The following is a 13,476-nucleotide window of genomic DNA, read 5'->3' on the forward strand; positions in this document are numbered from 1 at the left end:
ATTCATCTGCTCGGTCCTCCTATTTCTGGACTCACTAGTACATGGCACTGGGAGTAATCCAGAGATTACTACCTTTGAGGTCCTGTTTTATAATCTGACTCCTAGCTCCCTAAACTCTGCCTGCAGGACCTCATTCCCTCTTTTTATCTATGTCATTGGTACCGATATGGACCACGACATCTGGCTGTTCACCCTCTTCCCCCCAGAATGCTCTGCAGCCGTTAGGTGACATCTTTGGCCCTGGCACCAGGGAGACAACATACCATCCTGGAGTCACGTCTGCGGCTGCAGAAACGCCCGTCTGCTCCCCATACTATTGAATCCCCTACCACTATTTTTCCTCCCCTTGCTTGCATGGGCTCTCTCTCTGCTGTACCCCAACAAGGAGAGGTGGGGGGGGGGGGGCGGAAGAGCGAGAACTGGGAAGGAGGTTAAATTTTATTCGGCAATTTGATTTTTCTCCTCTTGGGGCTCCTGCCTGGTGACACATCTTCCCTTGCTCGGAAAAGGTATCAGGCTTCAGCCTGAGCTGTGTCACAGTCAGACACCGCAAGAGTCTCCCCAGGAGTCCCTCGTCCGTCACCGCCTCACAGCAACACTTCATCGTACGACAGAACAGGCTGCAACCAAAGATGACGGACGCCTCGCAGCTTTGAGCCTGGTGGTTGCTGGGAGCAGACAAAGAGTTTGAGGATTAGCAGCTGCTTTGAGATGAAAAGTGATGATAACTAAACAAGCCTACTAGGAAAGGTTTGTAAACTCCCATTATTTAGCTTTCCAATCCAGTCCATTCCAAGCCTATAATCACACCCTTGTTTTCCTTCCCTAATTGGACAAGCCTCCTATCGAAAGGTACAGGAGGAGGCCATTCAGCCCCTCGAGTCTGTTCTGCCATTCAATTAGACCGTAGCTGATCTGCATCTTAACTCCATATACTCACTCACCTTGGTTCCGTAAACTTTTATACCCTTGCCTAACCAAAAAAAACCCTATCAATCTCGGTTTTAAAATTCTCAATTGACCCCCAGCCTCAACAGCATTTTGTGGAAGAGAGTTCCAGGTTTCCACTCCCCTGGAAAGAAGAGAATTTTGAAATAACCTGCTTAAACACCCACACCAACTCAAAAAAAAAAAAAAACGACGATTTACCGTTTGCCTGGATGGCAGCCGAGATATTCTCGCTCAAACACTTGTACACGTTGAGCATGTCCAGATATATTCGCCCTAGCTGGATGACAAATGGGTGTCCAACCGCTTTGCAGGCTCTCACGTTGGTCTTCAAGATACTCCCAAGCTGTTTCACCGTCTCCGCGTCCTTCAGAATGTCCACGTTCTTCAGGAAGAAAGACGTACATAAATGGAATACGCATCTATTATAAGAACACAAGAAATAGGAGGAGGCGGCCATACGGCCTGCTCTGCCATTCAATAAGATCACGGCCGAACTAGATCAACTCCACTTTACCGCCCTATCTCCATATCCCTTGATTCCCTTAGTGCCCCCCAAAAAAAAATCTACTGATCTCAAGTCTTGAATATACTCATTGACTGGTATTCTGTATCTACTTTTTCTTTCTCCGTTTACAGAAGTAGCTTGTATTTACGTAAAGAGCCTGTAAGGGAATTTCCCAGAAACACTTCACAGGTGGCCATAAGGAAAACGGACCACAGCCCTCTGGGGCAGAGAATTCCACAGACTCACAACCCTGGGTGAAGAAATTTCTCATCTCAGTCCTAATTGGCCGACCCCTTATCCCAAGACTGGGACCCCTAGTTCGAGACTCTCCAGCAACTACCCAGTCAAGCCCTCTTAAGAATTTCATACATTTCAATGAGATCACGTCTCATTCTTCTAAACTCCAAAAGAATATAGACCCATCTATTAGGGAGGCAAAGTGCACAAAACACTTCCCCATTGCACCTAACCCGCTGTGTTTTTCTCCTTCCTTCTGCAGCCTAACGGAAGGAACAGGCAACAAGAGCTGCTCAGGCCTCTCCTCAAGGCACTCGAGCTGCATGATGATCCTCGTCATCCCCAATTTTCACGCGAGGAAGCACCGATCTTCCACTCGCCTTATACCAAGCCAGAGGTCACAAGACGACTCTAATTAAGAAGTTAGAGCTCAGGTCGAGAGCAAAACAAAAAGGGGGAGGCAAAAACTGCAAATTCTCTCCAGAGTTTACCATCGTTAAATTCTGAGGATTTGAATCTCTACTCTCTCCCACAACCACTTCTGGCTGAGAGAAATGACATGCAACCTTGCCTCTGCCTATGATGCTCAGAGCCAGATATTAAGAGATGCATGAGTGTAGCACTGAAGACAGCCCTTTGCATACGAGGGAGGGAATAGAGGGTTATGCGGATAGATTTAGATGAGGAAAAAACCAGGAGGAGGCTCGTGTGGAGCATAAATGCCGGCATGGACTGGTTGGGTCGAATGGCCTGTTTCTGTGCTGTATATCCTACGTAATTGGTAGGAGGTTTAGAAGGGATTGGAGTAGAAATCTTTTCACCCAGAGGGTGGTGAGGGTCTGGAACTCACTACCTGAAAGGGTGGTGGAGGCAGAGACTCTCATCACATTTAAAAAGTACCTGGATATGCACTTGAATTGCCGTAACCTACAGGGCTACGGACCAAGAGCTGGAAAGTGGGATTAGGCTGGATCGCTCTGTTGGCCAGCACGGACAGGGTGGGCCGAATGGCCTCCTTCTGTGCTGTAAATTTCTATGATTCTACGATGATCCTGTCTTCTCTACCCCATCCATGAGGGGAGATGCGAGAGAAACTGGAAGTTTCAGGGCTGGAGCCTGGGGAGGTTTGGCAGGCAAGGGGAACAGGGAGCGGAACAGATGGTCTCAATCTTGGTGGTAAAGAAGTCCATGAGCTCCTGGCACTTGGTGGGAAATGAGGGTGGAGCGGGTCAGAGGAGAGGGTTTTAAGGAAATGGCCGGTAGCAGAGAAAGGGAGCCGCAGGTTATATCTACCATAATTGCTAATTGTGGAGATCAACAAAACAAAGGGGCACTTAATGCCTCATTGTTATAATATGTTAATGTCACACAGAGCTTAGAATTGTTCCTATTTAATACATACGACAGTCTTGCTCTCCCGTAACCCGTATTTCAATTTTGATTTTATGCTTGTTCACAATTTCAGACATTTAGATTCTTACAATACTTCTATGGAAAAATATTACAGGAAACAGGGAGCGTTACCTTCCAATTATTTAATGAACCTAATGGCCCAACATAAAGGACAACAGTCCAATCAGGTGTAGATCGCTCATCAAATGTATAATTGAACTGACCTATCCATCAGTTGTCCAACTCACCTTTGTTGCTTGCTGAATGATGCTGTCCCACACCTGATTGGGCAAAAGCATGTATTTTTCAATCAGATGCTCCTGGACCGTCTGATCAGTTTGGGCTCCAATCATGTAACCAACAGCTTCGTAGAACGTGTGAACCTGAAGTTGGGGGGGGGGGGGGGGGGGGGGGGGAAAAATGTTGCCTTAATTTTCCCCATGAAAGAATATTGAGATTGGCGTTGAATCATGTGCCACGCTACTACCAAGCCGTGAAGCTATTAATAACAACAGAAAATGCTGCAAACACTCAGCAGGCCAGGCAGCATCCGTGGAGAGAGAAACAGAGTTAACGTTTCAGGTCTGGGACCCTGAGTTCTGATGAAGGGTCCCAGACCTGAAACGTTAACTCTGTTTCTCTCTCCACGGATGTTGCCTGGCCTGCTGAGTGTTTCCAGCATTTTCTGTTGTTATTTCAGATTTCTAGCATCCACAGTATTTTGCTATTGTGTGAAGCTATTAATCCTCAGGCTTCTTTCTCCGACGTTACACAGTATCCCCTACCCAAATTGGCTGTCCAATGACATGAAACAGTGGTCAAAGGCAACTCCAAATATTTCCTTTCACCCTGGGAAGAGAGAAATTCTGGGTCTTGTGACCACATTCCTTGCAGCGTGTTGGGGAAATGGCACAAGGTAAGCGTGCTGTTGCCTACCTTACACAGGACAAGATCCTGTCAAATTAGGTGACAAAATTTACTTACAATTCTATTGCCTTTTAGTAAAAATCACCAACCTGTTGCATATCTCATTTGTATCAAATGAAACTAAAATACTATAATGAAGATACTAATAAAGTGAAATACACATCACATTTTCAAACCAACTTTCAGGATACTGTCAAATTAAAATTATTGGGTTTTTTTTTTTGGTTTTTTTTTTGCAGGTCTAACCCACTTTGTATGCACCTTGTCTGCATTTTGTCACACACTAGACATCAAAGTTACATTTTATTACAGACGAGAGAAAGAAAGCCAGTCATTAGCCTTCAGCCTGAAATTAACGAGCATCTTACAATCCGCAATTAAAATGTGTTTACTTAACGGCAATTAGAGTATGTGGCATTAAAATGACATAACGTCACTCGAGCAGAATAATGCATTGTGCTTTACAGTGTAATATTCTTGTCTTTTTAAAACAATCTGACTCACCGTCAGCAAGGTCATGGGAGATCCGCCAGTATTTCAGAACAATTGAGCCAAACTTTCCTTCTCCCTCTCTTCCCCCAGACATACTCTATTTATGTTGTTCAGTTGCTTCACTTCTGCCTACAGACACAGTGAGCTCCGTACATCACTCTCCTCTTTCACTCAAGGGTCATTGAGCGAGACCCAACAGATGAGCAGCTGGAAACAAGGTGGCCCAACTCCCCACACTGACTGTCACGGAACTGGCACCTTTGATCTGATGGCACATTTACAGTGGGGCTACGATGGTTTCCCCCCCCCCCCCCCCAAGGGTAGCTGCAGTTTACACCAAGGGAGAGCAGGTGACATAGGGAGACCCGCTGGCTACACTTCTAAAATATAAAAAGCTCCTTCAATTTGCGCACAGAAACCCGCTTCACTAGGATTATAACAGCACCTACAGCTTTAGCCAACAGCACTTACCTGATGAGGCTGCAGATCGCATATGATGGTGTTGATGTTAGTCAAGATCTCATCGATAAAAGGCATCACCTCTCCCACTTGCACTTGCACAAAGTGGCGCCGGCACTTCTGTGCTATCTTAATGAATGTGTCACAAGCCATGTCCTGGACACCATCATGTGTTTCTGTGAAGCAATAATAAGGGGTTTAAAAAAGAGAGAATTTAGCTTCAAATTAAATTTTAAAAGTTTCATATTTGTAGATTTTTTTTAAAATCTGAGTATCAGCTCTGAAACTTGGGTTTAATTAGAGTAGAATTTAGTGCATCACATTTCCACGCTTAATGCAATTCAATGGAATTGTGCAGAAAGGCTCATTTCCCATGGGATGTGGGCGTCACTGGCAAGGCCAGCATTTATTGCCCATCCCTAATTGCCCTCAAGAAGGTGGTGAGCCACCTTCTTAAACCGCTGCAGTCCCTGTGGCGAAGGTGCTCCCACAGCGCTGTTAGGGAGGGAGTTCCTTCATCGTCGCTGGGTCAAAATCCTGGAACGGCGATATATTTCCAAGTCAGAATGGTGTGCGACTTGGAGGTGGTGGTGTTCCCCTGCACCCGCTGCCCTTGACCTTCTAGGTGGAAGAGGTCGCGGGTTTGGGAGTTGCTGCCGTCCATCTTGTAGATGGCACACACTGCAGCCACGGTGCGCCGGTGGTGGAGGGAGTGAATGTTGAAGGTGGTGGATGGGGTGCTAATCAAGCGGGCTGCTTTGTCCTGGATGGCGTCGAGCTTCTTGAGTGTTGTTGGAGCTGCACTCATCCAGGCAAGCGGAGAGTATTCCATCACACCTAATGCCATTGTTAATCTGCCCTGCTATGAACAGCTGAAAATTTTCATTCCAACCACAGTTCTATGTACCCTTTTTGGAACCCAACCCCTGTAAAATCAGGGCAATAGCAACACAAATTCTTCTCAGAGGGTACAGTACTTTTGCACAAAGTTATTTCTGCTTAAACACATCTGTGAAAATATAATAACTGTAAATTCACAGTAAATTTAAATGCACTGGTAGAGTAAAATTTGACAATATAAATTTCCTGATTTGGAAGTCATATACATTATTCTGCAGACAGAAACACAAAAATCTGTTGCATTGTCAAAAAAAAATTCAGAGTAAACAAACCTGCACAGCAGCTAGGAGCTCCACACGAATACAAGCCAGGCTTTATATCAAGACTCACTTACCATGCATGAACTCGAAGAGTTTGTTCACCACAGTCTTCAGGAACTTCCAGTGAGCTCGCAGGAATCGGGGGTACTGTCCCACCACGTACATTATATTGGAGGCAATAATAGCCTTGTTATCCTTCCCACGTTTTTGTTCACAAAGACCCAGCAAATCCTTCAAAAAAAAGTGAATAGATACAATGGTAAGTAAAACGAGCCAAGTGAATGAAGGCATCACATCTTATTTATTTCATGTTCAAGGGGTTACCAATCCCTGAATGCCCTAGGGAACAGACCATGGCTATACCCTCTGAAACAGCATTACTCAATACTCGTGAACAGGAATTCACCAGCACTGACTGACCTTGATGACTGTGACGAGGAAGCGTTTCTCGTCCTCTTCGTGCATCGCACCACTGATGGAGCCGATAGCCCAGCAAAGCGTGTTGAGGTTCTTCCATGACCATTCGGTACCGTTCACTTGGTTGTGCAGCTTCTCGGTCATAATGCATTCAGTGTCAGCGTAGTCTAAATGTGTGAGGTACACTGAAACAGGAAAACAACAAAAAAGCCTCTTTAAACTTAGGATTCACACTCTTGTTAATTCCTTCCATAGATGCGACCACTAAGGAAAGGAGATCAGGGAACCACATCCCGCCTCTCTCATTAATTATTTTTGGCAACGGTTATGTCCCTTTTTGTCCAATGCTCCAAATTCTGGAATTGCCCTTCGTGTCCTTCTCAACGCTTCATAAAGGAAGTTGAGGCACAACCGATTGTTAACAAGGGCAACATTAGCGCTGGGACAAGTAAGTGAAGCACCACACTGCATATTAAGATCAGAATGACTGGAGACTGGGTGGTATAGAGAGTTAAGACAACAGCCTTTCATTTCTGGGACCTGGGTTTGTATCCAGCCCGAGGAGGATAGGAAGAAGGTATCCTCCTCAGCTAGTTGCAAAGGTTCTACACGAGATGAGTTTGGGCCTGGGCCCAGAGCACAAATTATCCCTAATTTGGCAATCTCCACAGGACGGTTGGTATGGAAAATGTCAGACTGGTGCATTGTCCCGAGTTTGGGGCTGAGGCACATTGTTGGGACAGAGGAGAGGGAGCATTACTCCAAATCGAAGGATGCCCAGAATGGAAAATATACCATTCCTCTCTATAAGAGTGATTTTTTTTAAAACGCAAAAATTGCAAGCATACAATGTCTGTCAGCATCTGACAAGAGAAAATATTTGTACATTTTTGGTAGAGGTTTGTCAGAACTGTGGAAAAAAAGACATTAGAGCCCCTTTACAGAGCCGATCAAAGCATCAAGAATGGGGGAAAATAGATAGCGATGTCCTTTCATAAGGCTGACCATAATTCACAGAGGCCAACATTGCTTTCAATCGCACCCCCCCCCCCCCCCCACCCCAGTGTCACATTGTGCCACAGTCCAAAGGAGAGTCTGGAGACCCATTCCCAGGACTTCAACACCATACAATAATCATCTGCTTATAGGTACACGGCAGCAATCCAAGGCATGGCGGGCAAAGGAAGAAATACATACAAATTACCACGTGGAAACAGGCCATTCGGCCCAACCAGTCCATGTCGGTGTTTTCTTTCCAGTTCTAAATCACATCTGCCCCATTCCCATATCTCTTCACCCCCTTGTCCTTCATCTACCTGTCCAATTTAATCTTGAAAAAGTTGACACACTTGCTGCATCAACCAATAACCCTAGAAGTGAATTTCACAACCTCACAACACTCTAAATAAGTTTCTATTGCTGGACCTTTTCAATATCTGCGCATAAAACTTCCCGTCTTGAAACTGAAGCAGTCGGAGACTTCACGTTCTAGAAGCACACAGCTGGGTCCCGCGGGAGTGGCGATCCATCTTTGTCGTAGCTCGTTACTTGCACTGATGAGGCACCGGGAGTTCTCAAATTACAATTGCTAGCAAGGGGTAACGGGGATGTGATTGGGTCGCCCACGACTCGCTGGTTAAAACCGCACCTGCATTTCTTTGTGTTTCAAGAATCGATATGTTGTCTGCATCCTCTCAATTAAATGTGCGTGGACAGTGTTGGAGTGGAGAGAATATGGAATTCGCTACCACATGGAGTACCACACACCACTACCTCAATTTTAAAATTCTCATCCTGGTTTTCAAATCCCTCCATGGTCTCGCCCCTCCCCATCTCTGTAATTTCCCCCCCCCCACCGAGATATCTGCGCTCCTCTAATTCGGCCCTCTTGAGCGTCCCCAATTTTAAATCGTTCCACCATTGGCGGCCGTGCCTGCAGCTGCCATGGCTCGAAGCTTTGGAATTCCCTTCCTAAACCTCTCCGCCTCTCTTTCCTCCTTTAAGACGCTCCTTTAAAACCTACCTCTTTGATCAAGTTTTCGGTCATTTGCCCTAATTTCGCTCAGTGTCAAATTTTGTTTTATAACGTTCCTGTGAAGAGCCTTGGGATGTTTTACAACATGTTAAAGATGCTATATAAAATGAAACTTCTTGTTGTGTCCTTGCATTTTATCTTGCATCGATGCCCCTTGTTCTGGATCCCTCAACTACGGGAAACCGCCTGCTTCTATCTACCCTGTCCCATTCTTCCATAATTTGAAACACTTCTATCATTTTCGTCATGTAATCACAACGAAAAAGAGCCCCAATTGTTCAAGTCTTTCTTCGTATCTGTATTTCCTACAGCTCCGCAGAATGTAGCTAACCTACGCGAACGATGCCAGGATATCAGTGCGTGAGGAATCGCAGGTGAAAACCCAGATCACAGAATCTTGGCCTGCACAAGTGGCCGCTCCCGACTAGTTTTACAGTCATCTAGTTTCGAAAGACTCAGGTAATCCCCAGAGTTTCTCACTAACTCCCCATGCCTGGTGCAGCCACAATCCCATCAGCACAGGGCATCTCCCAAGGGACCGGCGAACTTGGCAGCTGGGGTGTTTAGAACACAGATCAGGAATGATGGTTTTATTTTTGGGTGCTGCTCAAGTTTTGTGCAATTGTACTCAAGAGGAGTGATGATGAAGTGGCTTTTACCCAATTTTCATTCAATGGCAGCATCAAGCCCCTCAATTTGGTTGTAATTCTGAACTCCATTTCGTTGTCTTTAAGACACCCAAGCTGACTTGAGAAGAGCAATGTTCAGATTCTCCTATATCAGCATGTAGCATTTATATAAATCAGACAAGCATTTTACACTGCTTATCCATCGCTAGGTTTTAGACAAAGAAAAAATACCAATTCCTTTCACTTGACGCCATTAACAGAGTAACGCCACCCACGGAAGCTTAATCTTCTCGTTCAGGATTGGAGGAGCAGGCAGAGCAGTGGCACAGCCCGTCAGCAAACCAGCGATACTTCTCCTTCCCCAGGGATTGCAGGAACACAGCCCCCAATCCCACCCATTTTGCTTTGAGGAGAAGCTGCGCAGTGGCCAGGTACCTCCACAGGGAGGGAAGAGACATAATCAGGGAACAGCCAAAGTTAAAGTTCCCCACCCACTCCCTCCAAAGATGGGAATATCTCCACCACCCTCCAGTATCTCACCCAACTCTCAGCAGAGCCTGCAAAGCGAGCAAGTGTAGGCTACTTAACCAGAGGGAGGTTAACCGACTGAGCGCAAACCTAATGTAATAATAATAAATAACTTCCGGATGAAGTTATGTGTACATCACTTCCTGTGAACTCTGTGCATACGTCACTTCCTGTGTTTGGACTAGTATAAATACTGAACTGCTCAGTATGGTAAAAGGGCTTCTCCTAGAGGCATGGTGAAGACTGCTCTTGTATATAGTATAATTATAAGTTGCTTAAAGCTTACTTTAAAGTTCCTTGATGTGTGAGACTCCTTTTTTACATCAATTTAAGCAACTTAGTATTTACACTCACAAATACTAGACCTTTGGACAAATTCGGAGTTAAGGATCCAGGGAACCACCCATCATGGAAAACATCCTTAAACCTACTCGTCTGGACTTGGACCCAAACGCACCAGCAGCTGGCAGGGTATGGAAGCATTGGTACCGTACTTTTGAGAATTTTCTTGATGAATGTAAAGCGAATGCTTCTACTAAACTGAGGATATTTATCAACTATGTGACCCCAACAGTGTTTGAATATGTTGATGAATGGGATAATTACGATGAGGTGATCCGGGCACTTAAAAAACTATATGCCAAGACCGCAAATGAGGTCTATGCTAGACATCTACTGGCCACAGCCTGACGAGGGCCAGGGGAATCGATTAGCGAATTCCTTCAAGAACTTCGCAGGCTCAGCATAGATTGTAACTTTCAGGCAGCCTCGGCTGAGCTGTACCGTGAAGAAATGATTCGTGATGCTTTCATCTGCGGGATTGCCTCTCCATTTATACGCCAGCGTCTACTAGAAAGTAAAACACTTGAGCTACAAAAGGCTTTTGACCTGGCTTGTTCTCTGGATTTGGCAAAGAAAAATGCAGACCTCTATCAGCTGCCCAGATCTCGATCTGCTGCTGTAACTGCAACCAGACGATTCAAGTGGCCTCAGGTGAACCCCATCATGGAGGAATCTAATCCTGATGAAGAGGAGGATGACCCCACTTTAGCAGCCTCTTGGCAATCTAGGAAGGAATGCTTCTTTTGTGGAGATTCTTTTCACCCTAGGAAATTCTGCCCTGCTCGCAATGCAATCTGCAGTTATTGCGATAAAAAGGGACACTTTGCAAAAGTTTGCCAATCAAGAGCCTCTACGAGGGCCTATCCAGCTAAGGCCTACCGAACTGCCCCAATTAGGGCCTATCAAGATGCTCCGGCTAGGACCTATCAAGCTTCCTCTCGAGCTCTCTCCCGAAGAAGCACACCTAGAGTTTCAGCCACTCTCTGTGCAACCACACCAATTACAGCTGCTTGCCCACAGAACCTGTTTCATGCAGCTACAAAAGTTTCAATTAATGGGCATACCTTAGATGCCTTAATTGACTCAGGAAGTACTGATAGTTTCATTAGAGAACAGATTGTTGCGAAATTGAAACTACATATCTTCCCATCGGACCAGGCAATTGCGATGGCTGTCATCACTTAATACCAGAATCTCCGGCTTTTGTATTATTGATATGATGACACTTAATGGTCGCATGTATCCCTCCACCTGACTTTCGGTGCTCAAGGACTTATGTAGTGATCTCATCTTATGCTGTTTTTGAAAGTCCAGCCCTAAGAAACTCACCATTGAGTTCGGCGGATCCAAACCTGGACTTACTATTTCTAATATACTGTCTAAATTACCGTTTTGTGCATTATCAGCAGCTTCACTTGATGAACCCTCATTATTTGCCAGTATCCCTCCTCGATGCAAACCAATAATAACGAAATCGCGGCGCTTTAGTCAGGAAGACCAATCTTTTATTGAGGCTGAAATCTTTCGACTTTTAGCAGAGGATATCATCGAACCATGTTCGTCGCCCTGGCGGGCTCAAGTCGTCATCGTCAAGAACCCTCTAAAACCTCACAAACAACGACTATGCATTGATTATTCGCAAACCATCAATCAATATACTGACTTGGACGCCTACCCATTGCCACGCATTGATGATATGGTTAATAAACTGGCCGAATACAAAGTGTTCTCAACTTACGATTTAAAAAGTGCCTATCATCAGGTAGCCTTAAAGGTCTCATAAGTAGTACACGGCCTTTGAGGCTAATGGACGGCTGTACCAATTTCGTCGCCTCCCATTCGGGGTTACTAATGGAGTGGCTGTCTTCCAACGGGCAATGGATGGCCTGGTTAAGCAGGAAAACTTAAGGGACACTTTTCCCTATCTTGATAACATTACTATTGCAGGTCACGATCAACAGGAACACGACACCAACCTCCAAAAATTTCGGGATGCCCTCCATCACCGTAACTTAACTTTGAATGAATCTAAATCTGTTGAGTCGCAACCGACCATCAACATCCTTGGCTACTGCGTAGGCAATGGGATCATTAAGCCAGACCCAGAAAGACTTCGCCCGCTCCAAGAGCTCCCGTCACCTAAGAATCCGGCTTCTTTGCGTCGGGCTCTCGGTCTGTTTGCATACTACGCTAAATGGATTCCTCATTTTTCAGACAAAATCCAACCCTTGCTGCATGCTAGATCATTTCCATTGGAAACAGCGGCTGTTGCAGCCTTTAACCTTCTCAAAAAAACAGTTGGAGAAAGCGGCTCTTCACTCCATCGATGAGAATCTCCCTTTCATAGTCGAATGTGATGCCGTGGAGGTGGCGATCTCGGCTACTCTAAATCAGGAAGGTCGTCCTGTAGCATTTATGTCCAGGACCTTACAAGGTGCCGAGCTACATTATCCTCCGGTTGAGAAGGAAGCCACAGCCATCATAGAGGCGGTACGGAAGTGGAACCATTTCCTAGCTCGCCAGCACTTTACATTAATCACGGACCAGCGATCAGTCACCTTCATGCTCGATAATTGAAAACGAACCAAAATTAAGAATAAAATACAGCTTTGGAGGATGGAACTGGCCTCTTTTGGTTACACCATTCACTATCGACCTGGCAAGGAGAATGTGGCCCCGGATACCCTCACGAGCATTCTGCTCCACTATGTCATCCTCTACTCTCATAGATGTCCATAATGGATTGTGTCATCCTGGCGTTACGCGCATGCTACATTTCGTACGATCACAGAATCTCCCTTTTTCTACTGGAGATGTAAAGAAAATGTGCTCAGAATGCCGGCTTTGTGCAGAATTAAAACCTCAGTTCTTCCACCCCTCAGATGGTATGCTCCAACACGCAACCCAACCTATGCAACGACTTAGCATCGATTTTAAGGGCCCAGTGCCCTCTTCAACTCGGAACACATATTTGCTCACCATGATTGATGAATATTCACGTTTTCCGTTTGCCTTCCCCTGCTCCAATATGCTGGCGTCCACAGTAATTTGCTGCCTTGAGCAGGTATTTTCTCTGTGGCATGGCGGCTTACATTCACTCGGATCGGGGTCCATCCTTTGTCAAGGGAACTCAAGGACTACCTCTCAGAACGGGGAATTGCTACAAGCAAAACGACGCCATATCATCCCATCGGAAATGGGCAGGTAGAGAGGTATAACGGTATCATCTGGAATTCCGTACATCTTGCTTTAAGATCTCGGGGCCTACCAAACCAGCAATGGGAAGCAGTGCTTCCGGATGCATTGCACTCTATACGGTCCCTTCTTTCTACAGCCACAAATACTACACCTCATGAGCGGTTCTTTGGATTCCAGCGTCGCTCATCTTATGGGACATCCCTC

At 45.6% G+C, this 13,476-nt stretch overlaps 1 protein-coding gene across 1 annotated transcript in view; it reads right to left on the reverse strand.

Moving 5' to 3' along the window:
• Window positions 1–13,476, reverse strand: part of LOC147109083 (exportin-1-like) — an 87,018-nt gene that overhangs the window by 22,503 nt on the left and 51,039 nt on the right. Inside the window, exons 14-18 of the mRNA XM_086002673.1 lie at window positions 6,544–6,725; window positions 6,198–6,354; window positions 4,976–5,139; window positions 3,334–3,468; window positions 1,150–1,333 (exon numbers count right to left, since the gene is read on the reverse strand). Coding sequence (XP_085858799.1) covers window positions 1,150–1,333; window positions 3,334–3,468; window positions 4,976–5,139; window positions 6,198–6,354; window positions 6,544–6,725 — 822 coding nt within the window. The remainder of the gene's footprint in view (window positions 1–1,149; window positions 1,334–3,333; window positions 3,469–4,975; window positions 5,140–6,197; window positions 6,355–6,543; window positions 6,726–13,476) is intronic.

The sequence above is a fragment of the Somniosus microcephalus genome, chromosome 12 (assembly GCF_052327205.1).
Source record: "Somniosus microcephalus isolate GS21.2 chromosome 12, FLI_Smic_1.0, whole genome shotgun sequence".
In the NCBI taxonomy this organism is placed as follows: Eukaryota; Metazoa; Chordata; class Chondrichthyes; order Squaliformes; family Somniosidae; genus Somniosus; species Somniosus microcephalus.